General features: G+C 43.9%; 1 protein-coding gene across 2 annotated transcripts in view; it reads left to right on the forward strand.

Annotated features, from left to right (window-relative positions):
• The window catches only part of sema6cb (semaphorin 6Cb), a 175,078-nt gene that overhangs the window by 142,581 nt on the left and 5,780 nt on the right, over positions 1–26,717 (forward strand). The window contains exons 19-21 of one of the 2 annotated variants that reach the window (XM_008286116.1): positions 11,075–11,133; positions 11,631–11,681; positions 15,622–15,777. In XM_008286116.1, coding sequence (XP_008284338.1) covers positions 11,075–11,133; positions 11,631–11,681; positions 15,622–15,777 — 266 coding nt within the window. The remainder of the gene's footprint in view (positions 1–11,074; positions 11,134–11,630; positions 11,682–15,621; positions 15,778–26,717) is intronic. The other variant, XM_008286117.1, reaches the window with a different exon arrangement.

A 26,717-nucleotide genomic window follows, 5' to 3' on the forward strand; every position in this document is an offset into this window, starting at 1 on the left:
TTACAGCTCACAAGTGTCACCACAGCCATCAGGTGAAAGTTGACTCTGAGCTCAGTCTAAGCTGCTTTACTGCTGCTGTTGACTTCCTTTAAAAGTCGTATATATCCTAATGCTGCGGTAGTGATATCATATTATAGGATGTCCTTTTCTTTTTTTTTTAAATGCTGTGACTCAAGCATTTAGCGTGAGGAGGAAAATCAACAATCTGAATTTTAAAACTGTCGGCCACATTTCAAGTGCCCGTGCGAGTGCCTCTAACTGTATTTTTTACAGCATTGCTGTTGACATTTGTGCACATATTGGGGACAATAACCATGTTTTACTGCATCTGTTTCTCCGGCTCATCCTTCAGAATAAAAGTGCTCTTTGGAGCCTCTGGAAAGCACCCGAACAGCAAAACAGCACCGCGCGCTTAGTGGGTTTGAAAGCTCGCAAATATGTGCGAGAAGCACAAATAAAGTGGGAAATTGTTTTCACCGTGTCCGACAGCTCTCTGCTTTACACCAGATCACGGTCGGCTCTGTTGTGACTCCAGTTCTTAAATGAAGGTGTCGAACATGGATGAGAGCAACGCTGCCACGAACCAAAATGAAAGATGATGGTGAAGTTTATGGAAATGAAGCCAAAAAAAATGAACTAAAGGCCCAAAACAATTACTGATAATAAGATGATTTTGAGTTACTGGGTACTAAACGGGGAAATAAAGGAGGGAAGTGTTGAGCTTCATAATCTATCAAGGACTTGGCTTTGGTTAATCAAGGGCCAGTCAACACTTTATCACAGAGAGCAGTACTACACTGTAATTACATTTTTTGTTGACTTTGCTTTTCTGGCTGCACCCCAATGAGTTACATCACAGCAGAGCTTTTGTTTTAAGAGTTTATGGAAAAACACCAGTTGTCTCATCACTGATTGGGGCGTTTCCAAAAGTTAAGCAGACATCAAAGTTTCAGCCCCTTAATGATGCAGCGCTAATTTTCTGCCCGATGTGATTCATTGTCTATAATAATGAACCACAAAGGAACAAAACTGTGCAGATTTGCTTTTTAATCAAACACTCCAGCAGCAGGAGGTTTCAGCTGCTAATTCTTCTCCAGAAGAAGTTGTACTAATTAGTGAGCTCAGCCACTGTGCTGTTTGGTCAGTCTGAAAGCACATGGGTGGGCACGGCGGCATGAAGACGTTATTAGTTCTCCAACTCGCGGTCACGGAGGACAGATTTGTAACTCCGTCAATAACGGTGCAACCGAGCAGGTGCAGAAGCAATAATGTTCATATCTCCTCTCACCCCTCAAGTGCGTTGTTCAGGACCGCCCGGATCAGATTGACCCGCTGGAGCCACGTCCCCTCGATGATCAACCGCTAATCTAGAATTAGACGAACGCACAATGCCGACACGATGAATATCTGAGCCTTTAGTAGAACATTTTAGCCGGGCCCATTTGAGACCCGCAGAGTGCATCCATTCTGTTTATTCATGAGTGGTCGACTTTGGCCTCGAAGAGTTTGGTTGTTGGTGAGGAGGCAGCGTGGAGGAGGAAGAGGCAGCGGATCAGAAGATTGAAAACGAAAATTATGATATACTTCTGTGCTCCTGTGAACTGGAAGGAATCCGTTTGACACACACACACACACACACACTTGTAAACCCTGCTGTTAGAAAATATTGATGGATGGATGGATAATAGATGGATAGATAACTGAGGCAGGAGGAGCACCAAGACATGAAGCACATTTAAAAAAAAAAAAAGGAGTGTTAGCATTGATGTTGAAGATGAGAATCACAAAACAGAGCATTTAAACTGGTTGGAATATGCAGGTTGGTATTTATGCTGTAGTCAACTAGTGAATGCTTTATCCCGTAAACTGATGTTATTACCAGATGGTTGCTTGTTCGGAAAGCAGAGAAGGAAGCCGGGTGGAGATCGTACTCTTTCTGTGTTGCATCACAACTTCCTGTCAGTCGATGACGGCACAATAGGAGTGTTTTTATTTATGTATATTTGTCGAGGGAGAGAGAGAGAGACGTTATTACTTCCGCCAAGGGGGCCAGAGAATCGGCCAAGGTCATGTTTTCAGTGCCGTTAGTCTGTTTGTCTGCCAGCAGGATTAATAAAAAACTACCGAGCCGAATTTCATGAAACTTAGTGGAGAGATGGAGCGCGGCCACGGGAGACATTTATTATCTTTTGGGGTCAGATCTTCCTTTAAAATTGCGAGCTATAGGACAATGGGCTTGGTTGACCTTTGCGTTGAGGCGGAGGAAAGTAGCGGTATAGTCCAGGTATAGAAATCCAGAGCAATTCACGACCAGATGTTTTCTTTTTTTCTCGATTCGTGTCCATCATAGGTGCAAAGCTGCGATACGTCTCTGGACAGATGGACAAAAACAGCCATGCGCCACATGAAACAGCACTGTGCATAAAAGCGTGAGACGATAAACAGAATCAGCGTGATAAATACAAGGCAATCATCGGCGGTGACAGTTCTGTGCCGACTTTAACCAAGCAACAGGTCAATCATCGCCCATATTTTCTCCATTCATTCCTCGCTCCCTCTCTCTGTCTTTAAGCCCGTGTCATAAAATCAGAAGTGATGTTCGGCTGCATGCGTTTCAATCACGCGGCAGTGCGCCGCGCTGTCTGGCAAAATAGGGAAGAAAGATGGATGGGCGGTTGGATGGACAGATGGATGGATGAATAGGTAGACAGATAGATGGATGCAGTAAAGGGCTGAAAAGGAGAGGGAGGAGCCGGGCCAGTTAAAGGTACTATTTTCTTCTCCTGACAGTCAAGGACTTTGCGTGTCCCTGTGTGGTTGATGTACAACCTGCTGCTACATCACCTCACCGGATGTCTTTTTTTTTTTTTTTTACCTCTGTGTACGTTGGTTGTAAACTGTTGTGTGCGGAGTTCGCTGCAGACTGACAGCACGCTGCATTTAGCCTGTCACATACACAGACGCAGAGGCAGAGCAACACTTCCACCGCCAACCGGCTTCCAATAGATTATTTTGACGGCTTGAAAATGTGCAGACCTGGAATTATTGCATATCTCTTGCTTGGCCACCCAGACATATTACTTTCCCTGCCCTTGCACGGACAGAGGCTAATGGGATTTTTTTTTTTTTTTTAAATACATGTTTCTGTGCACTCTCTTGTGTTTGCTCATATGAAAGCGGCTGATATTGCGGTTCTTGTATTTAAATCATTGTTTTCTCCGTGTGTTCAGCCTTTCTGTGACATTTCTGCGGCGTGTTTTAGGTTTAGGACTACAAAGGAATAGGTTTTTGTGAAAACACGCTTTCCTGCCAGTTTCTCTGCCGAGCACCGTGACTTCTTGAAGTCTTGTGACTTTGAGGTTGCCAGACGGCCAGCTGATTCCACCGAGTGGGTTAGCTTATCTTAGCATATAGCCTGGAAACAGCTGGTTGTCTGGAAACCTCACAGTCATGACAAGACTGCGAGAAGTCCAGCCAAGGAAAAGTCCCATAAATAAGCCTTTGCAAAACCACAGCTCGTAGTTGTTGCGCTGTTTTTGGAATTGACGAAATAATTAAAATAAAACATTTTAATAAGAGGTCTCGCTCAGCGCTTTCAGGTGGATTTTGCTTCTTTTCCACAGAGGTAAGCGCGAAGTGGTTAATCTTACTTTCTTGTTGAGATGGATTATTGTGAAGAGAGGGGGCATTTAATTAGCTGAAATCAAGCTTTAATTTGTGAGGCGGCGTTGTTTAGAAATATGTGAAAGTTTTACGGGCTGGAGTTTTTATTTATGCCTCCTGGTGCACGCGGAGATAATCACAGAAGACGCTTTGAAGGAACTAAAAGTAATGAGATTTTGATGGAATATACATTTTGCTTTATTAAAAACGAGGGTGTAATGAGGCGTGAAAGATGGCCAGCAAGACGGGAAAGGTTGTTTTTAATTTTGTTGTTTGCTTCAAAGAGTTTCAGGAACAAAATGAAGGCTTGTGGTTGACGTTTCGATTCGGTGCCGGGCATGTGGTTGAGGTTAGCGGCTGTCACCGGACGGTCCTCGTGAGCGCAACGAGAGAGAGAGGAAGTGCCGATGTGGCTTCACGCTGGCGAGGGCGCGCACAGAGCTACTCGCCGGGGTTTGATTTATGAGTGGCGTTTAGCGTGCGGGACACTGGGAACCAGTGTACCAGAACCTGAAAGAGATCAGCCAAAGTATCCCGTCCAAACTCAACTGCAGTATCAGCGCCCTGCCAGAGAGGGAGAGAAGTACGAGCAGAGACGAAACAAAGAAAACAAGAGGAGAGAAAGAAATGACAGAAACTAGGAGCAAGAGATGTGTTAAAGGAGGGAAAAGAAAGAAAGACAAAAGGAATAAAGAGAGTTGGAAAAAAAAATAGGAGAGTGAGTTTTATCAGTGTGATTCCAGAGCGCAGAACATCTGTTGTTCATTTAGTTTTGTATTCAGAGAAAGAAACGCTCCGGCTGCCCGCGTGTGACTCTGAAGCAAAGTCAGCATTAAGAGATATCCTTTTTATATATGCATGTATATCATTGAGAGAAGGTGAGGAATAGCCGGTGAAAGAGGAGAAAGGGAAATGGGACGATAAAGGGGATGGTGATGGGATGAATTAGGCAGCAGCAGAAAGACTCTGACCAGAGTTTGAGATGAAGCCGCTCAAAAGTGGACCACCTCCTGGGACCTCCTCCTCTCTCTGCCTGTCTCGTTCCCCCTGTCCTCTCTCACATCACTCTTTTCATGGACTATCAGTCTCTTTTTTTTTTTTTTTTTCCTGCAGTCCTTTCTCATCCAGAGGTGGCATAAATTTTAATGACTGATTTGTGGTGGATCCAGGGGACAGGAGGAGGGAGAGCACAGAGGACTCACAGCCCTCTTTCTGTCTCTTCGTCGCTCACGTTGAACGATTGTGTGGCTGGACAGCTCGGTTTTCAGACCGTTTCTGTGTGTTTTCGTTCATGCGTTCATACATAATGCATTTGACATAATCACTGTCACCAAACAAAAGACAACCAAGGACAGGGGGCCGGATGAAGATCCTGGAAGGGGAGAAAAACAAGTTAGCTGTGCGGGCGAAGTTGAAACGCCCAGATTTGAATGTTTTGGGTGACGAATCCCAAGAAAACGACATCGTGTCATTCGTCCGTCACTGCTTTCCGACATGTCTGCCACGCTCAGCCCCGAGCCCGTTGGTTTCTGAAGACGTCAGTCATTAATCTCATAACTGTAATGTTGTATTTGTTGATCGGCTCAGTAATTTCCTCAACACTGTTAGCAAACACTGCTCAAACCGGAGTTAAATCGTCAATTTGCTAGGGACTATTTTCGGCTGTGGAATAATACACTTTGGTGCTTTAGTGTGTATTTTCCAATAACCACAGTGTGTGTGTGTGGAACTGGTTCAAAATAAACTGCACTGTGTGTGTGTGTGTGTGTTCAGTTTAATAAATTAACATGTCAGCCAGAGCAACAGTGTGGCTCACTGATGTCTTTTTAATAGTAGCTGGACAACAATGGAGCGCTATGGCATCACGTCTTGGATTCGGAGGCAGTGCTTTTTAGCGGGGCCAAATAGCTGATGATTTTGGTCTTTTAATGGGATTTGTGGATAATGAGTGTGGAAACCAGAGTTACACCAAGCAGCCACAACATTAAAACCAGCTACCTATTATGGTGTAGGTCTCCCTGATATCTTAGAACAGCTCTGTCGGGGGGTAGCGTGGTGGGGAAGCTTGTTCTTGTGTTTACTGTGAACGGGATCTGGGGAGTTTGGAGGCTGTGGTAACACTTTGGGCCCCTTTGTTGCGGGTTGGTGGGGTGCACTGTCCTGTAGACGTCAAAGTAGCGTCCACATGAAAGCCAGGACCCGAGGTTTCACAGCAGAACATTGCATTTTGATGAAAGGATCAATCAGCTGTCAGTGGGTTTAATGTTGTAGCTGACTTTAAATACGGCACATTCTCACTCCGTGGCTGTCTGGCATGATCTTAGGATCAAATGTGGCGTAATTGCCAGAAGAAGAAAAACAGTGCAGTGGCATATCCCAATGCCAGACACCTCTGGGACCACATACTGCAATGAGGATTTCACTGACTACCAGACTGGAACAGTAACAATTGAACTTTGTCTCATCAGTCTTGATGCCAAATCATTGTTCAAATCTGTTCTACAACCAATAATACGCCTGAGGAGATAACAGCTGCACTGTGGATGTCATATATGCTTTTTTCTTTTCCCAGAAAGCACTTTGTATCCCCATTTTAACAAGTTAAATAATTATCATTGTGTTGCTGGTATTATCACTGCTGTTGCATCCAGATGAGTGACACCATATTTGTAGCCGCACAGCGTTTGTGTCTTTAGACTGAATCAGTATTCGTGCGGTCCCTCACGCTGTCATGGTGGCGACGCATTCAGCCTGCGTTTGTCTTGTTTATACGTTCTCATCTGGAGGTGTTAATTTCTCGCACAGACACTCACCTTATGTGGATTCATCTGTGTGGCGTGTTCAAATTCTGACCTGCTAAATGAAATCAATATGGTGCCGCTGAGTGCATAGCTCTTTAATCATCAATGTCAGGACACAAACAACGATCACACTCCAGGACTGTTTAGTTTTGGTTTGCTTGGCCAAGTGAGAGGAATGCTGGTGGTGCTGAGAGGGCAGAGCTGCTGTAAACTAGTACGAGTGTAACGGAGCCGGCTGCAGGACGCAAACTGAAAAGCTTTGAGCAGCCGAGCAGTTCTTTGGAAAGTCGAGCAGAACAAAATGAGGCTTTACTTGATGGTCCTTGTGTTCAGCTGCTTATTCATGTGCATGAGCACCAGGGAAGGTCAGTTGTTGTGTCTTGCTGCTGTTTTAAATGTAGAAGTGACCTGTCATCCTACAGCTCAACACAACTCCACGAGCTTATTGCTGCATCACTCATATGACGGACCTTCACGGTGCAACATGGCCGTCTTCACTCATTGGTTGAAAAGCTTCTGAGTTTCACACTTGTAACTAGTGCATTGTCAATTCACACACAAGAAGCAAACGAGCAGCAGCTTCCAGTTCTCACATAAAAGTTTTTAGGCTGAGGTCGAAATGTTGGTTTAACTTGAACCCTTTCAACACGAAGTAACTTTGGCTTTAATTACAAGGAATATCAAATCAAAATAAACTTTATTTATAAAGCACTTTTTATACATGGAGCAACGCAAAGTGCTTTATAGTATTAAAAACATTGTCAAAGAAAGAAAAAAAAAAAAGACAAGAAAACCCATCCTCCCAAGTCGTCGTCATCGGGCGGGGGCGGAATAGGGGGTCGTTGTTGTCATTGTCGACCGGGTAGCGGCGATTACGCTAGCGAATAGCAGCGTTAGCAGCAAAGACAACGGTAGAGAAACTCCATCGGCGCTTGTTGTGAAGTATTTTCCCGTTACGTACCCTCGAAAACAACATATCAGCCCAATTAGCGAAACTTTTTCAGGCAGCAGCGTAACGGGTCGTTATTCTGTTATGACGCTGGTGAGAACCCTGTATGCAATTATTACTACTATTATTATTATTATTATTATTATTTATTTCATGACTGAATCTCTTGTTCACATACGGGGATTCCCACTGATAGACAATCAAAATGACTGTAACAGAAAGTCGCCTTATGCCAGAGCCCGCTATACCGGAGCCGCTACACCAGTCTGCAGGGTAGACGGGATCAAAGCGGCAGACCGGTAAAGTGGTCTACAGAGTTGAACAGGGTGAAAGCCGCAGACCAGTATAGCAGGATATACTGTTGAAAGGGTTGAGGTTCTTTGTGCAACCTCTCAGAGCTCCTAGATGTCACCCAAGAACCTCCACTTACTCTCATTTACAACCAGGTTGTGTGCACGAGAGAAAACAAAAATAATGCAGCTACAACCATTAGCCCACCTTAATGTAGTAGAATAGAAAGCGTCTTCAACTCAAGTAACGTCATCTTCACTTTGCTCGTGTCTGTTCCGCTCCGTGTGTGTCTGTTTCCATGGTCTGTCCGGACCAATATGGGGAAACAGACACGGACACGAGTGCAAAAGAGGAAGCAGAGGATAACCTCAAAACAGCAGAGGAGACTCACACTGACTTGAAATAAAACCGTGTCCATAAATTTGCTAAATAAACTTCTCTACATTCTTTGGACATTTAGGACACCGGCTGGACTGTGCTTGTGCTTTCCCAGTGCAGTATGACGCGTCACTGTCAGTATGTTTATAAGTGTTGGGAAGTCAAAAACAGGGTTAAAGTCAAAGGGAGGAACATGCACCGGCTGCCAAAACCTAGAACACAGAAGCTCCGATTACAACACACAGAGGGAGTGTGACTCCATCACATCATTACATCATCGTTTGCTGCTTCTAATAATGCTGTATTTATGCTCAAAATCTGACATATGCCACCTTTAAGCTTTATTATACCCATCTATGATAATATAAATCAACATCAGACCCATGTAAATCTGTAATATCACGTTTTCCACATTGTTTGTTGTCATTCAGGGTTTGACTGGAGCTCTTCTAGTCGTCTTATTTGGTTGCTCTCTCTGTTTAATGGGTCTTAACTGTAGAAGTATCACCAATAATGGTTTATCTCAATTACTGGCCCCTAATATTTGCTTCCATTTGTGTGTAGAAACACATTCTTGCAGGTTTTCTACAGAGTCAGTTGAAATTTGAGCTAAATTTGACTGAACTGACGAATGCATCTGTCCTGCCAGTAGATTTGTAGCCTGCTTGTGATTCAGTGCCAGCCTCGTGCCTTAAACCTGCGGTTTCCAATCTGCAAATCAACATTAGCATTTATTTCTCATCACTGAACTTTCCTTCGGGCCTCTAACGGAGGCCTTCTCTGTTTGATAAAACAATCTGAGAACAAATGATTACTGATGACAACCTTTCGACTTGTAGCGTTAACGATGGATTAGGAGGAGACGTGGCTTTGCTTTAGGGGGTCATGAGCCAAAAAGATTAGGAGTGCTGTAAAGAATCCATATATGAGTCTGAGAAGACGAAACTTTCTCGAAGAAAAGAAAAAAAGCTTAATGTTGTGTGTTAATGGTTTATCATCAAGCACACCGCTGCTCTCAAGCTGTAAAAGTACATCATCTAAAGATATATATCCTGTTTTTTCCCCCCTGTAGTTTGTACTTTCACAGACTCCTCTACTCTCAACACCATACCGAGCATCAGGCTGCCTCTCCTTGATTTGATAATCACCTCCTGTCTCACACCGGCTCCCTCCCTCCTCAGGAAACACAAGAACTTAACATAAGAGAGTCAGGCTTTTTTTTTTGTAAGAGGGTATAATTTAGTGCACCAGGTGTGTATTTGTGAGTTCGGCAGCTACCTTGCAGCGGGTTTTACATCCCTAAACTTGACAATTGACGGCAGAGCTGCTGCCTTAACACGCGGCAAAGACACCGAAGTGATTAATTCTTGAGGCTGATTTCTTCTCCCTCCTGACTGAGTTCAGTGTTTCTGCTGTTGGATGTTCACGTGTTCCCGTCTCCACTTTAGACGTTAATGTTTATGTTGAGGATTATTCAGAAGATCAGGAGTTTGGTGTGTGTGTGTGTTCTAATTGCAGATGGGTGCTGGAAGAGCGTGTTGGCATAAAATCCATGTGAGATGTATTTTTGTGTTTAGGTTATATAAGGAACTAATTGGTTTGTTATAGAGTAGGCGTGCTTGCATGCTTGTACAAAGTGTTTCTTCGTGGATACTGGATCATTACGCTTGAGCTTATGCAGTATATGAGCCTGTGTCTATTTTATTTGCTTCATTACAACGAGTGGGAGGACTGTTGGCGTCAATGCGAAGCTCTGCTCGGCTGGAAGGGCTTCCACTCCACCGTGCGTCGACTCAATCTCATTACCGAGCGTTCGGAGTGATGCATCTGGATGAGCCGTTGATTTGTGATTGACTTGAAGGTGGAGGATGATGCATCTACAGCGTGAGAAGCAGAAAAGCGCATCGGGCGTGAGTGCATTTTCATAAGAGCAGCAGAAAATCTATCGTCAGTGTGGAGCTGATCGAAAGGTGAATTAGGAGAACTTGGATTACACCAAGTTGAAACTGGTGGAAAATGCAGAATGAAAACATGTCTGAGGTTTGATTGTCCCTTTGCTAAACTGTTTAGATTTATACTCACCGTACTAAAATGTACACAGAGTGGAGGGAGAAACAGAAATGAGCTTTCAGTCGCTCGGCTCTTGTTGACATGAGCTTGTGTTCATTTTTTTAATTTGCACACTTTGTCCTCTTTTACCAGAAATCGGTTCAATGCTAACCCGTCATTGTCTTGGTTCATTTTTGTTTCCTGCAACAACAAAAAAAGCCATATAGAGGACTTGTCAAGACGCTTCCTATGCCATTAGCAGCAGGGCGATGTAAGAGCAGAAAATGTCCCTTTGAAAATATCAGCGGTAAATGACAGGCTCTGGTGTTAGTCGCTGTGAATTGACACACTTCCCTCCAGACTGTGTTTCACTGACAGTCCACACTCATACATTGAGACATTCTTTGCAGAGAAGGCTAACTGCAGGTACCAATTTCACCAGCAGTAGTGCACTAAAAGACTGCTGTTACAGAAAGTGCTGCGCACAGAGAGAGCCCTATACGGGAAATGTAGGAAATGACTAACCTAAGTACGAGCAGCGGGGTAAGACGAGGACATACAAAAGTAAATTACAACTTTTCATCACAGACTAGCTCCTGGAATCCGCTGAACGCCACAAAATTGATGGTATTCAACCTTGTAGGAAGATCTGAGGATGGATTTTTCCTTCAGGTCTGGCCACCTCCTTGTCCCAACAGCAGACACTCTGACCTCAGCCAGACACAAACAAATTAAATTTTGCTACGGTGCACTTGGCTCCCTGTCTCCAAACTGTCCTCACGAGCAAAACCAATTTTGGAAAGAGGTGCTTTGTTAGAAATGGACATCCAGTGAAATGGATTGATGCAAATTTACTGACAGGCTTCTTTGTCTTTGTTGCTGTGTGTGTGTGTGTGTCTGTCTGTGTGTGTGTGGGTGTGTGTCTTTGTTTCTTTGTCTTCAGAGGCGGGTTTGAACAGGACGTGGAGAACGGCTACCATCAGCATCCCGATACCTGCCACGGTGAGATGGAAGCGTTTGTTTACTCTCAGTCGTTCGCACAAGCAATAAAGGGAAGAGATTCAAAAAAGAAACTATTAACCGTTATCAGATCTTGATGGCGGCGGGAACGAGTGATTGCGGTTCTAACGAATTATAATGAAGCATTAGGATGTATTTATTTCAGCTAGGGCAGCCATTCGGTTCATATCGAAGGAGCTTGAAAAGTAGTTTGTCCGCCCACGCTCGCTATCCCTGCTGGAATACTGTTCTCAATCTTTCCATGTTAATTAAGCATATGCTCATCGAAGTGTTGTGTTTTGTTTTTTTTTTTTTGTAAGACAAAGTGGGTTGTTTATAGCTCATTTGCACGTGTCTAGGATGTGATGAGAAGCACAAAAAGGACAAAGTCGACGGTCCTTATCTGCCGTCAGAAATGAATGACTTGTAGCCCTGAAAGCAGGAATCCTACCGAGCATCTACCGCACTCACTCATATTGTTTTCTATCTCTCTCCTCCAGATGTCTTGGCGACCACTCGCAAGCAAAACACGGCGATAGATTCAGCGTATGGTCAGTGGACACGTCTTTTATATCTCCATCTACCGGCCTCACTTGATTTTTTTGCTGGTCGCCACAGAGCACTGAGCACTAACAGGGCAAATGCTAGGAAACTAAACTCAGCAGACGGTCTCACGTCCAAGAAAATGTTGTTGGTTCTGTTCTACGGTTGTGTGATGTGTTTGATCCTTTTGTTTTGCAATCATAGAGGAGTTTTCCTATCAGGCCTTTTGAAAAATATGTATTCCAAAAATGAGAGATGCTGGAAGGCTGAATCCCGTCCACCGCAAGTGCACGAGCAGCGAGACAAATGAGGACGTTCTGAACAAATCCAAGTTTATTTTACCGATTTGTCTGATGGAGAACATGTAAGAGTTGTTATTATAAGTTGTGTGCATGCACAGCTCCAGTAAGTTCCCTACAGTAGGTCTCTTTAACCTGGAAGTCAGTCAAAATGGACGTTTACAAGTAGAGCTGGACATCGAGAACCAGTTCCAAAGCAATCACTAAGACGTTTCAATTCTGCTCATGTGTTCCTAAACAAATTTTACGCACACAGTGTACTGCAAAAAATCCTCTTATATATCCAGCCCTGTCCGTCTGCGCCATTCGTCATGCAAGTTGAGTGCACGCGTGTCTTCCCTCCCCCTAATGCATTCGTCTTAATAAATCTTGAGTCCAACATTATTCTCAGTTAACCTACTCAGCTTCTCCTGAGTTGCTTGATGAGAAAGGGAGCAACACAAACTGTGTGACTGTCTGGTAGCAACCATCTTAATTTACCATATGCTGCTACGAAATGCTTCAGGAGGACGGGATTAGACGCTGTGCTGTTGCTGAAGTAAACCACAAAATATTCAAGAGACCACCATCACTACTGTTGTGATTACTTTGTGTAGCTTTGTGTCTCATTCATCCACGGTAAGCATCGCCTCACACGCCTCTGCTGTGAAGAACGTAGGACGACAGCAACGTTACATGAAGAATGACTGTTTGATTCTTTTCTATGACAATTCAGACACAACACCCGAACTGTAAAGTTTATCTGGACACATTAAGGCTAACTATAATACCCCTTAAAACATCTTTCATCAGTGGGCTTGCTCTGGGAGAGACTCACCGCCCACAACGAACTCACCAGTCATCACCTTCTCAGACCTTCTACTAAAATATAGGTATACGTGTATAATCAGGAAAATAAATCCTGTGACTGTGCTGTTATACAGAATATTATATCATTAGATTAAAGTTGCTCGTGCATTAATCTAGAATCTAAATATTACTTTGGTTGTAACCCACCCTCCACTCAGCAAATGAGCAGACTCAGAATCAGAATTATTCAAATAAATACCCAGCCCTATTTACCAAACGCAGATTGGATTGTGATTTACATTTTTAAGATGTTTTTTTTTTCATTGATTACTTGTATTCTCATCCTGTTGAATGCACTTTTTCCTCATATTAATTTAAAGTCAAACATCATTAGAAAAATATCCCAAACTTTAAAAACGATGCCTTCCCGTACAGTTGTTCTTCCCCTGAGCGACATGCTGAACCTCAGCGTCCTCACACGGACAATTGGAACGGATTTATTCAGCTACGTCTCCAAAGTAAATGTTTCCACACTTAGCAACATGGGAGGCTACAGAATCTCTTAGCGAGGCAGCTGAATGGCTGGAGCCACTTCTCCCTCTCAGCCAGTCTGACAGTTTAAACATTGAAGCCATTGTCTGAAGCATCACTCCTTTGATGGACCAGGAGCTCCACTGGCCGGGCTGCCTAATGCCCTGTATCAAGAAGGATCATCATCCCTGTCACGTCCCATTACTCCCCCGCCAGCCGCACCGCACAGCCCCTGGCATGGCCAGAATAGAAATAGAAATGCGGCTAAGCTGGCTAGCTCTCAGATAAGATTTAGGAGGTGATGTTGGGACAGTTTTCCAACACTGCTGCATTCAAAACTAGTCGTTTTCAGTCAGATAGTTCCTGACTAGCCTCACTCCCTTTTGTCCACACAACTAAAGCAGCCGCCTCAACTTTTTGACGAGTTTTTCAGACTTGCTGAAAGTCGGACTCCTTTGTCACTGGACAAATTGGGACACAAGGGAACTAATGGCAGTGGTTGATCCAAGACAGCGATTAGTATCAGCGCTGAGCCCATCATGCTGGAAGATGTCGGCCATTATGGCTCCGCAGAACCATCCATCCTACGTCTCTCTGTCTTCTCAGAACAGAGGCCGCTTTGTCTGCCAGAGGCTTCGGCCCTCGACATCCCCAGCTCCACGCTTCCTCCGTCGTCTGTACAGCCTCCCTGCTGGAGGAATTTCCACCCAGTCAGTCGCAAGACTTGATCAGGAACTGTACTGCCTAATCCTACGGGGTTGTCACCACCCTGATGCTTCACTGCGCTGTTTGAAGTTCTCAACACGCAGTCAGATTCTGCCTTTGTTTTCCCTTTTTTTTTTTTTTTTTTTTTTTTTGAGCTGATTCACACGAAAAGCCTTTTAAGTCTCTGCACTGAAGATCAATTATCAGCTTTCCTAGACAATAAAACACCCCATATGCCGAACAAAGCTGTTGTCACACGGGGGCTCTGTTCCTTGTTCGAAAACACACCAAAGGCAAGGACGTTTTCTTTCTTCTACTTCCCTGTCACCCAAACAATCACAGCCAGCAGAGGGAATGGCGTGAGACAAGCGGCTGCCTGTGTCGGTAATCAGATGTTCCTCTGTTGTATAATGGGCTTTTTTTTCCCCCCCCTACATTATCATCAATAAAAGAGGACAAATAATATGATCCTAGTTGCACTTTCAGAAAAAAAATCTGATTTATTAATGAAGTAGTGATGAAGTCGTGCAACTATTGTCCGAAGTGCCAGGGCCAAACACCCCCCGGTGGACAGTTTTAATTTGCCCGGCGCAGATGGCGAGCTGACAGGGCACCTCATTCAGAGTGAACACTGTCAACTGGCTCACAGTGAGAGAGAGAACGAGCCCTTTTCCTTCAGTCTGGGTGTGAGCGCTGCAGAATGCTAACATTATGGCCGGCTTATTAGTGCGTGAGGCCGAGCCAATAGCAGCATGCTGCTCACCATACCTCAAGGACAACAGAGAGCTAATCACGCAATCAAGATGTGGAGTGTGTCATCAAGATAAATATGTTTGATAATACCAGGCCTGTGGCAGCTAATGCCCAGCATGATCCTTGGCATATGTTTGAAGAGATTCCAAATGTGGCCGTGGTAATGTTTGCCGGTCTGCCCCCAAGGTGATGGAGTTTTCTGTGAAACGGCTCGAATGAGGTAGTGGAGAAAAAAAATAATAAAAACACGTTTCTTCTTCCAGCCACCTATCTATGTCCACTTATCTCTGAAAACACTTGCCAGAGCAGATAGCGGGAAGATTTAATTGTAGTTCAAGGCCACGGTAAATAAAAGGAGGAGTGGGATTCTGTAAAATATGCCTGAGTGGTTCAATAGCAAATTCTCAAACTAAAACCACTTGTTGGAACTTGTCTAAGTGCTCAAAACCTTTACTGCGATTTGTGAAGATTCAAAAATGTTTATTAGCTCGACGTCGGGCAGCTGACTCGAATAACTCTCTCTTATTGCTGTGTTCTGATGTTTAGAGTCATGAAATGTGCTGTGGCGATTGTTTTGATGCTATGAGTTGTCTTTGGATGATAAAAGCAGCACAAACCGTTGTGTGTGTCGCGTGAAGAAGTGAACCGACGGATGAATTAACGTCTGTGTGCTCATCATGTTGCTCACAATCATTACAGGGTCTGTGTGTTTAACGGGTGGCACCCTTCTGCTCAGGACACACCCTCATTTCTCTGAAGTTGATTCTCCAAGCTGATTCACATTTCACTAATCACTCACTCTGTTGCCCCCTTCCTCCTCCTCCTCCTCCTCCTCCTCCTCCTCCTTCCTCCCCCTTCGCTACAACCACAGGGAAGACCACACCCACAAGCGCCAGCACAACCTATCATGGGGCGGAATTCCCAAAGGAGGCAGGTGACCCTGAAAGAGGTACAGGTCCTGATCGCCCTCCCCCTGTGGGGGAACAAGGGTCACCTGACTCGGAGCCAATCAGTGTGGAGATGGAGGGTAAGGGGGAGGGATGTGTGTCCTAAATGACCTCTGACCTGCAGGGGATTGCACTGCTGGGCCCCTGAGCTGTACACTTCTAACCAGACTAACTCAAAAATGACGCATTAAGAATGTTGTTTTCACTCTGGCACAACACTTTCCTGCTTTGGGCACGCATGCTTGCAAACGCATCAGTTCAATCTTCCAACTTGCATTTCCAAAGTTGATTGCATTCATTTCAAACGGCTAATGTAAAAACGCCAGACGAGACAAGTTCAAATCAACTCTGTTATTGTTCTGTCTCCATCCACGGTTGCGGTTTTCAATTTTCCTCTCGCCGCAATCTGCGATGTGAACTGATGTTGAACAGTCGACGAGAAAATGAGTCCCGACTAGTAGCAGCTGAGATGGGCTGCTGTTGGAGGCTGACCATTCAAGAACTCGTGTGGCGGTATGCATGCTAATGGGCGCAAATGTTCTTCCAGGGTAAAATATCACTTTCATTAGCTCACTAACACTTAACTCTCTAGTTAAACCAATCTCACAGTGAAAGGCAGAAAGCATTGCTAATTGATTTTTTTTTTTTTTGATCCATGCACTTCATTAGTTAGATGACGTGATGCGTAATTTCCTGGGCAGCTTCACTTAATGGTTCCAGTGACTTAAAGCCCAATGTGGTGAGATGGAAGTGTCCTGAATTACAAGTTTTCGATACATCCGCAGAGCACGACGTATATATTCACCGAGCAGAGACGGACATGAATCCGATACAGCGGAGCATTCCAATGAGCTTGAAGAGTGTTAGGGAAGGATCTCGCTCGTCCCTTTATGTTCAGCCATACATCTCAATGTGCTCAACGCAGCAGCCACGAATGTGAAAGATTTAATGACTTAAATAGACACTGCATTGGATCTAATTAACTCCTCAAATCAAGTAGAAAGCCTGCGTCTAAACAACACTGCTCCCCCATGCCCTGTCCTCATCTTTTATTTAGCTCGTCAGCGCTCACAAATGTTCCCTCAATGCTTTAAAAAAAAAAAAAAAAAACAAATCCAGGGCACAAGCCAGGTAGCATCTATCTCTCTGAGACCATTCATTTACATTTAAAATTTCCATTTCTATTTTAGAACAACGTTCCCCACTGCACCAAACACAGACTCTGAGATGGAGAGGTAAAGCCCCGATGCCGACTTCCAGCCTAACTGCTCCTCCACTCGTCTCTCATTGGATTTTATCTGAACTAGTGCAACGTGTTCGTGTCCTTTACTGTCTAACATAAACCAACGTCTGGCACAGCACAGAATTTGTACCATTTGTTGTGTTTGCAAAGTAAACCAACAGTCTTTTACAAAAAAGGAATTTCCAAAAATGGAGGCACATGACAGGAAACAAGGCCAACAACATGTGATTGTACAGCAGTTTTCATCAGGCGCCAGCAATCACACTGATAGGAGAATAGTGTAAACACATCCAGCTCCCTCAATACGTCTGTAACCAGTCGATGAATAAAGACGGAGTCAAATATAATACCAATGAAAACCAATTTTTAAGTTCCTGCAGTTGTAGACGTCTTCAACAACATCCCTAATTTCATCCTGACAAGGCCTCAGCCAGTAGCTAAAGACATAAATGTCAAAGAATCAATAATGTTATATTCTAGATTTACCTTTATTGTCAAAGACGTATGGTTTTTGTGGCTGCAACGATAATCATTCGGCGGCACTTATTTTCTCAAGTCAGCGTTCGAAACATCAAGCAAAAAATGCCACTGCTGGTTTTCCGGCTGAAGCATTAGTTTGCCTTTGCCAACCAACAGCAGCCCTGCGTGTTTCCATTTAACACCAGCAAATCCTCGTATTTTAGAAGGTCAGACGATCACACTTTTGAAAAGTCCCTTCCAGCTCTAAGCGCCGCAGCGCTCAGGCGAGATGGCTGTAATTTGCGTAATTGCACATGTCAGAGTGATTTTGATTGAGGTTTCCTAGAATCCTGCGTTCTAGTTTAAACTTCAGCTCTCCCTTCAAACATTGGTGAAGTCGTCCAACCTCTCATTTCTCAATAAGAGCGCAGAGACTCTTTGGCAATTACACCACGCCGGCTCAGCTGCCCCGATAAATGACACAACCTATAAAAGTCCAACCAGTTCTTAAATATTTAATGACATCTTGATCTTTATTGGCTCGAGTCTCATTATTTCGTACATTTTTAATTCGACAGTCCACACTTATGCTGATTAACATTACAAGCATTTTACGTTTGAGCGACTGTGACAAGAAGTGAGTCTAAAATGATCATGTAAAGAAACAAGAGCTGCACAGCGAGACAGAGAAAGTTTCAGTGTCTTTGTTCCCCTAAAGTGTAGAGCATATTCCTGCGAGTTTAGGAAGGAGACGCGGTTCATTTGGAGGGGATTCAACAAAGACAAAGCACCACGGCGCAGTGTTTTGTCCTCTTCTTGCTGCTCGCCTGCACAGGCACCATGTCAGAAGTCCATAAATCCTCCGCGAGTAAAAGAAGCTTCCATTCACACGGACGGACTCTGTGGCTGCAATGATGAGCTACTCAGGCTTAAATGAGAAAAGTCCATAACAAATAAATAACCAGCAGGGCCCTAAGCCAGGGAGTCAGACAACGGAGGGGAGGGTGTAGGATGTAATAGAAACAGCATCGCAATCTATTTCAGCCAGAGACTGTGACGCTGGCGGTTCAATCAGAAGAGCCGGACAGGCGAGTTGATAAGGCGGGAGAGGAGCTGGTGTGGAAGTAACAGCATCACAGTTCCAAGAGGGCCTCCAATCTCTCACTTCCTGTCCATTTCCCGCAAGATATCTGCTTTTCTGTCTGTACCTTCTGTAGAGGCTCTGCAGCTGTGTCACAAATCTCCCAGCAGCCACAAGGTGGGCCAGTAGACAACAGAGCTCAGATAGTGGGTGGAAAAAAAAAATAGAATAACTACTCAAGAGAGACAAAGATACAGACCAGAAGGTACTAAACACTAAAGGTAAATACATGCATGTGTCTGGCAGCTATCCTCGTCTTCCATCCAACAAAGAGTTATCTCAACAGCTGACCATCGAGCTTAGGCAGTGTGACATTAATGTAAACGTACAGGCCTTATTACCTCCACAGGTTTAGTCAAACTTAAGCTGTACTTTACCAGGTAGAAATGTAAAACAATAAATTGCACACCGGCAGTCAGGACTTCCACATTTGGCCCTTTGCGTCAAAGGGACCGTGAATGGTCTCAGTAATGTGTAAACACAACTGACACGGTGTTGAAGAAAAATAATCAAACGCTGTCATCTTGGCTCGGACCTGCCATAAAGATTTTAAGACCTGACTTGACATGAACTCCTTGTGTACAACAAACATCCATCTCATTATTTTCCGAGGGAACGGGCATACATTTTAATCAATACGGCTGTCAGCGCCGGCTATATAATGACTCAGGCTTCGCACTTCTACACATGAAGCAGCAGCTCTATAGGCGTCAAGTATATTTTCTTCCACGGTGCCTACCTGCATTACATTAAATATGCATTTGCCTATGAGCACTTTTAAAAACACTTCTCGACGCACGACTGTGGCTGAGGGCATCAGGAGCAGACACTAATGGAGGTGCAGATACTGCTGACAGACGGCTTTCACCAAACGCCGAGGCTTGAGACTGAACCCGGACGTGCCCGCAAAGACAGAAACAAACAGATGTACTAGTCGAGTTTTTGCACCAGCTTACCTGGTAGCCATCAGACCACCTCACCAGCAAGCAGTGATACAGCCATTAGGCCTTCCTCACTGCAGATATTTTGACTTGTCATAGTGGGAAAAGCATCCCAGTAGGTTCTGCCAGCAGGCCAACGCCAGCACCATGAAACCAGAGCAACTAAACAGAACTCAGGCGTCATTTGTTTTCCTGTTTACACCTGTGCTCTTCTCGTTGCGATCCGTCAGACTGTCTCCTGTGAAAAAAGGGGCTTAATAACAGAGGCTTTCCCCAGAAGACAGTGATGGTTAACTGACTAAATGATGCGGCTGGCAAGTTGACCAGAAGTATGAAGAATTCATCAGTTTCCAAGAACGGCAGAGTTATTTCATGTCAGTTTAATTCTCTTCAGCCTGCCTGGATTTGTGTTTTGAAATTCAGAAGGCTCTTCACAGACACAGACGTCTGTGATCCGCCGTATGGTTACCAAATGGTGTGTTAAATCATTTGTAAGCCCTCTGTAAGACTTCACACCACACAAAAATTAGCCTACAGTACCGTCTCACAGCAGCCCAATTGTTGCTGCTCCGCTGAGGTTTTAATAAACCTTGTGTGGGATAACGGCTTAAGACAGTTATCTGTAAAAACAAGGACTGTTATGTCGAGGCAGTGGAGGAGTGATGCACCTGTGTCGTGTGTGTTCAGATATGATAACCCCCATTTTAGTAGAAATCTCTAAAAGAGTGCGAGTACAAATCCACCAATAGCATTTGTGTCGCTACAAGTAGCAGATGCTAACTAGTGCTATATGTTTGCCTCATTAACATTAATAGAATTAATTAGTTTAAGCATGTACTTGGGCACTATTTCTGTAAGTGCTTGGCCAATGTGTACACAGTTGTAGTGACATTTTTTAAAAAAAATGTATTTAGCTGTTTGTATTATCTGTAACATGATTGCATGTTTAAAATGATAATGTGACCTTAGCTAGCAAGCTAAGGTTGAAGGATTTACGAGGTCTTCCTGTGTCACATTAGCAAAAAGATAATTATAATTAGCATAGCTAGTCAAATTAGCTCATTAGCTAGGTAGGGAGTCCTATAAGGTTAGCTTTTTAGCAAGCTAATATTAGCCAGATTTATTTGCTAACATTTACTGGAGATTATAATAAAACAGTTTAATAAAGAAAACAAAAAAAAGCCTGTTTTACAGAGAGAGACACAGATAACTTGCATGTCGGACAGCAGAACTGAAGAGTTTTGAATAAATATTCATTATTCACACCAATAACAATGAGCTCTGCATTTGTAGGTTTATTGCATCAAGCATATAATTAACCTTAAAGTTCATTAACATTTCTTCTGGTTTAAAGAGCCATTTCAAATTTTGAAAATGTCATAAACAAATTCGGCATCCGCAAAACCCCACAAAGCTACTCTAATTTCTAATCACATATACGCGATTGTCCCGATTAATTGCATCAATGCAAATGGTCAAATATATGCAAGTCTAGTAGTTTCCAAATGCTAGGGAGCGACACTAAACAACATCAGCATGTCTGGGAACCATAGCTCACAACACTGTCTTAGTAGCTCGCCTAGCGTTGTTTATTAAAGTCAGTACTGTATAAATGCTATAAGTAAAAAAAAGCAGACAATCCCTCAACATATAAGCCATGGTAGTCCTATAAACATGAGTTATGTGCGGTTCAGTTTTGGTCAGATAAATAAAATGAGGCGAATTATTGGCTCAGATGTGGGTAGTTGCATTACATTATGTAAACACCAGAGAAGACTAAAAGGCAGGAGCAGGAACCTGTTGACCTGCTGCTATTTAGAAAAATGCCAGCAGTACGGCTGCACCGGAGCCGATCCTGGCCGGGGAATACACCCACCTCTCCACCAAAAACCGTGTGTTAGCACAACCGACTCTCTCTGGTGTGTTTTCTCCCCCTCTCCTGCCTTTTAATGCAGTTTGACCTCTTCCTTGACTCTTTGGCGCGTTTGGATAAACCAGCGTGGGTTGGACCAGAAAGTCAGGTTAGCAGCTAATTTAGCCGACGAGCACGGGGAGAAGGCGCGATAGCAGAAGCACGTCGAGCGGGCATTTTCAAACTCATTAAAACACTACAGGAGGAGAGCAGGGAGTGAACTCGGGCTGAACCTTTTCATGAAGAAGGGCTGCTGTCCTGGGGGGGACATCGATGCCAGCTAGTTTTCTAAAGAGTTATTTATACTTCTGAAGACCATGGCAACAGACACAGCCGGCATCATCAGTCACTGAGCTCTGACTTTGTGTCCCCTCTAACCACCCTCACGGTGTCTCCTCCTCAGAGAGACCTCGTTCCCCAACAGCATTGGTACGTTTTATGATTAATATTTGAATGGTTTTTACCTTTTTATCGGTAAAGTCGAGCAAAATGACCCAAATATGTAGGGTTTAATATAAAAACTTTAGTGTAAACATGTGCAAAACTTATTAAAATAACATCACGCAATGACAAACTTGTCACCGTATTTATATTATGAACAAACACAGAGCTTCATCACTCACCCTTTAAAGACATCCCGTCCAAGTGGCTCACATGTTTTATTCCGAAGCTTGACTTTTAAGGAGTTTCAGCAGTAATTTCGAGAGCAGCAGACAGTGTGAAGTTGAACTTTAAATGTTTAATACATTTTTTTTTGATCTTTCAGGGTCAGATAGAGGCTGCATATTCAGAACATGTTCATTATGACAGTTAAAGAGGACTGCCGTCTGGCAAATTTCATTCAGCCCGTCCGCCTGTATTGACCCTACTGGCTGTTCGTACATGATTTATCGCAAGTCAGGCCATGATGTGCACACATAGATTCAGTTTTTTAAAACATTGCTGCCAATTTGGAGTCCCTGAGTCATCGCCGTGGCGTAATGGCAGTCATTAAAGGTCACACGCAGCTCAGCCATTTTTCCCTCCGCTCAGCTCACCGGCACTTTGTGGTGATTATAAGTGACATCATGTTTTACTACATAAACACTCTTTGCAATGTGCTGTAAAAACGAACCTTAAAGGCATTACACATAGCGAATACTTCACTTTCCATAACGGGCACTTTTAATGGCTTTATGTTCCATGTCGGCTATAAAAGCTCAGCTCAGTCCACGGGGCCCACAGTGATCAAATCCACCCACGCAGTAGTCCCGGCTCTTAGCCTTAACCCTTACCCTTTAATCTGCCTCTTTGACCCTCTGGGGAGTATTTCTCCCGTTTTATCTGCCTGTTTTCTTTTTCTTTGGTCTTTTCTATTTTTAGTTGGACTAACCCTTTGGCTTCACCTGCCTCCTTTGTTGAATTCTCTCTCTCACTGACCCTTTTCATTGTCTTTTTTATAATCTGCCTTTCCAACTTTACAGCCGATGGGCGAAACTATGCGCAGGTGTCTGAGTGGCCTGCGAGTTTCTCCATCTCTTAAAGCAGCAGTTCACTCCAAAGAATGCACAATGTGGCACAACTATAGATGTGTGTCTTTAGGAAAAAGCCAGAGCTATAAAACGAAGATTACACTTGTAAGGGTACCACAAATGGCCTTAGGTCAGTGATTTTTCCTCACCTTTCTTTTTTTGTGCATGTTATTAAGCTTCAAGAAAAGTGACTTTGGTGTGGACTGTCTCTTTAAGTTGGTCGGTAAAGCCAAGATTCTTCCACTGCCAACTTTTGCTCGTTATGTGTTTTATTACTGCGGCAACAGTTGCATTGGAACCATTTTGCTTTAGCAGCCGCCGAATGGCAAATAAACAGCTCTTCTTTTTTGCTTCTGATGCAACTGCATGCAGAGAAGGACTCCGTGCATGTGCTCTGCATAGTCTATTGGCTTGTGTAAAGTAGATCAGATGCTGATTTATATAGCAACAAAAAACACATTGGATCACGTACCTGGAGAAAGTTTGTAACCGTGTAGATAGGTTAAGCTTTTGAGATATGTACCTCTGCCCTCAGTACAATCAAGGTGAATGAAATTCGGTTTGCAGTGGCCACAAATTCCACAGCAAAGTCATCAGAAAGAGTTTTCAGTAGCTTGCATATGTTCTTTGTTGGTTTTTTTTTCCCTTTGCAACAAACACAACTCCATTCACCTTTGAATGTACTGCAGAAACTTTGGGGACACATCTTAAAAGCCGTACGAGAGGTGAGAAAATGTGTTTTTTGGCTAATTTGGGTCTTTAACCAAACTTTTTTTTTTTTGCTGTGTGGGTGTTTGAAGCAAAGTGTGTGTACCGCTTCCTGGAAACTTGTCTTTCTCTTCATGGCACAGGTGTAGGCAGATATTGAAGGACTTCAGACAGACAGTGTGGTTCTGATTGCCAGATGCCTCAGTACGCTTAATTTACCAGTATTCAATCAAAAGTGTAATGAAATATATGTTCTGTATGCATCAGCACACCTGGAATGAAATGCAGTGCTCATTACAACTTCTTTTCAATTGGAATGGATCTGTTACATTACACCATATCACCTTAGCTCGTGTGCATATATTAAACCGCATCCAATTGGCTGAGCACTGAGGTGGAATATTATGCAAATTCCTAATAACAAGTGTACATGATTGAATTCGCTCAGTCAACAGCCAGACGCCGCACACATCCAGCCACGTACGCCAGAGTGTGTCTGCGTGCACAGGAACGCACGTCAAGCAATAAAACTGTCATATTACCGAAGCTCGCAGCAACGGGGCAGAGCCGCTCTGCTTTTCACCCGGATTTGAAAGAGGAAAATAATTCATTTGTTCCAATCTTCAACCTCGGGGTGTCTTTCAAGAGTTAAATTGTTATTTTTGGTGTGAAAGAAATAAATCTGCAGCATTAGTGGAGGAGGTGGGGGGGGAAGCGTCTACGAAGCCTGGGGCCATTTTGTCTCGTTGGCTTCTCATCGGGATGGAGTAGCCATTAACGGAACAATTACATGCACTTGTAAGCTTGCAGAAGCAGAAACTAATTAGGGCTATTTTGGAGCGTCTTCACTTGATGCGCAAAAAATAGAACACAAGTTGTTCTCAGGTTACAAAAGCAGTTAAACGCACCCTTGAGAAAAAGCCTGAAAAAAAAAGTTACGTGAACAAGTTCTCCTAAATTATTTCGTATCTGACCTTGAAAGTGTTGGTAGCCAGCGATATTTAAATTCCAGTTTTGTAGAGTTCTGATGCTTTAATGTCCTTCAAGAGATGCTAAACGAATTCTTTCACAATTGCGCGAGTGTGAAACTTCAAAGCGTTCAGATTACCGGTAATTGGTGTCGTGGAGAAGCTTATGTGTGCCGTATTGTTAATGAAGTCGATTTGAGAGCTCGCAAAGACGCCAGCCATTTATTTAATCACACATGCTCAAAAGAAGTTGTCTCTTCCATTGTAATTTGTTTTCAGACTCGACTTCATCACCTGCAGGAGAGAGAAAAAAAAACACTTAAAACACACATAACAACAGTGAGACCTCCCTACTTTGTTTCCCTTATGCAAAAAAAAAAAACCCACCGCCAATTAGTAAGACGTGGCACAGGCATCGCTGTGTAGAACCTGCCTGTTTACATAACCTACCGCGCTGTCTATTTTTAACAATTTGAATGCAATCACAAAGTGCTTCTCTTCCTACGGCACTGTGGAGGAGCGCGAGGGTTGTTCTCCGACTATATCACAGCTGCCGCAGAGCACCAGGCTTCAAAACCCAGCAGAGTGACGGTCTGTCACTCACCCCATCAAGTCTGTCTGTCTCTCACTCTGCCTCCCTCCTCGTCCTCCTCCTTCTCCTCCTCCTCCTCCTCCTTTAAATCTGCTACTCTCACACTTCTGCTCTCACTCTCACGTTTTTTTTTTTCTCTCTCTCTCTTTACTTTCATCTCCACTCCTTCCCTTTGCTCTTGCTCCCCTGTTTCTTGCATCTTTGAGTCCTCTCACATTCACTCCCCTCTTCAACCAAGGTTGAATTTCATCCCTTCATCTCCCTTTTTTTTTTTCCTCTCCCTTGGCTGTCAACATCCCTCTCTCCCCTTTCCCTCCCTTGCCTCCACTCACGCAGCCCATCTGTCTTTTTACCTTTTGGCAGACTTGAGTATCGCTATATTAAGCCTTCGCTGAGCCAAGACCATGTTGAGTTGACACAGAAATATAATGTGACAATGTTAGAGACTCTGAAGCTATGTAAACACTGATGGGGACTTTTGAAATGAGCATTAATTATCGCCTCCACTTGAGGTGACAGTTTTCCCCAATAAGCAGACTTTTGAGTTTTTTTAAATATTCATGTGGGTGCAAATACCAGCTCCTAGTGTCCAAAAGCTGAAAAGAAAGCCAAGTCAGTAGGTACAGTTGGCCAGCGCCTCCTGTGCGCCACCTAGCTGCCTGCCAGCCTGTTGCTATGATTCACAGGGTATTAATTTCACTCTGACCTGTGGCACCATATGTCCCACATACCCAGTGATTGAGTCATCCCGGCTGCTCATGAAACATGTTGTGACAGGTCGTTCATAGGCTCTGGATTTGTTTACCTCAGCTGCGCGTTTCACCCCCTGCTGTGGCACTTGACTCATCCCCCCTCAAACAGGAGGAGCACCTCAATAGGCCTGTAGCCACAACCGGGGAGGTGGTGGTGGTGGTGGAGGGCTGTCGCGGTCCTGAGGGAGCAGATGACTCACAGGTACCAGGGAGCCACAGGGGTGACAAGAGGCAGAATGCACGCCGAGATGAGAGCAGACTTTCACCGCTCATTACAAAAGCTGCGAGCCGCCGCCGCCGCCGCCGGGACGCTGATCTGTTAGATCCAAAAAAACTTGGAACTACAGCGATACTGCAGAGCTGATTGGTGGCTCGTGTAATGAGACCAAAAATACAGAAAAAAAAATTGTCCAAGATTAAAAGAAGCGGTATTAACAGGCTCGCTGCAGCATCACTTTTGATTGCCTCTCCCACTGGGATTACAATTATGATTTATGACTTTTTAATGTGGTCATAAGTCGAGGCAATCATAAGAATAAATGGCCAAAAATTGGGGATTGTTAATTGGGAGCTCTATTCAAAGCATTATTTCCAGAAAGATTACGGCGTACCACAGTATCTCTCAGTTGGGGAAAATGGCAGCAAGGCACGGCTCAGAATAAGTGTAGTGATACATGGCGATGAGATAATAAGCCTCTACGAGCACACCTGCTCAAAAGTCTGCCTCCAGATAATGAAGAGCAAAAAAAAAAAAGAAGAAGCGAGCAAGTTTCCCGCTAACTTCATGACCTAA

This window comes from Stegastes partitus, unplaced genomic scaffold (assembly GCF_000690725.1).
Source record: "Stegastes partitus isolate 25-593 unplaced genomic scaffold, Stegastes_partitus-1.0.2 Scaffold434, whole genome shotgun sequence".
NCBI lineage: Eukaryota > Metazoa > Chordata > Actinopteri > Pomacentridae > Stegastes > Stegastes partitus.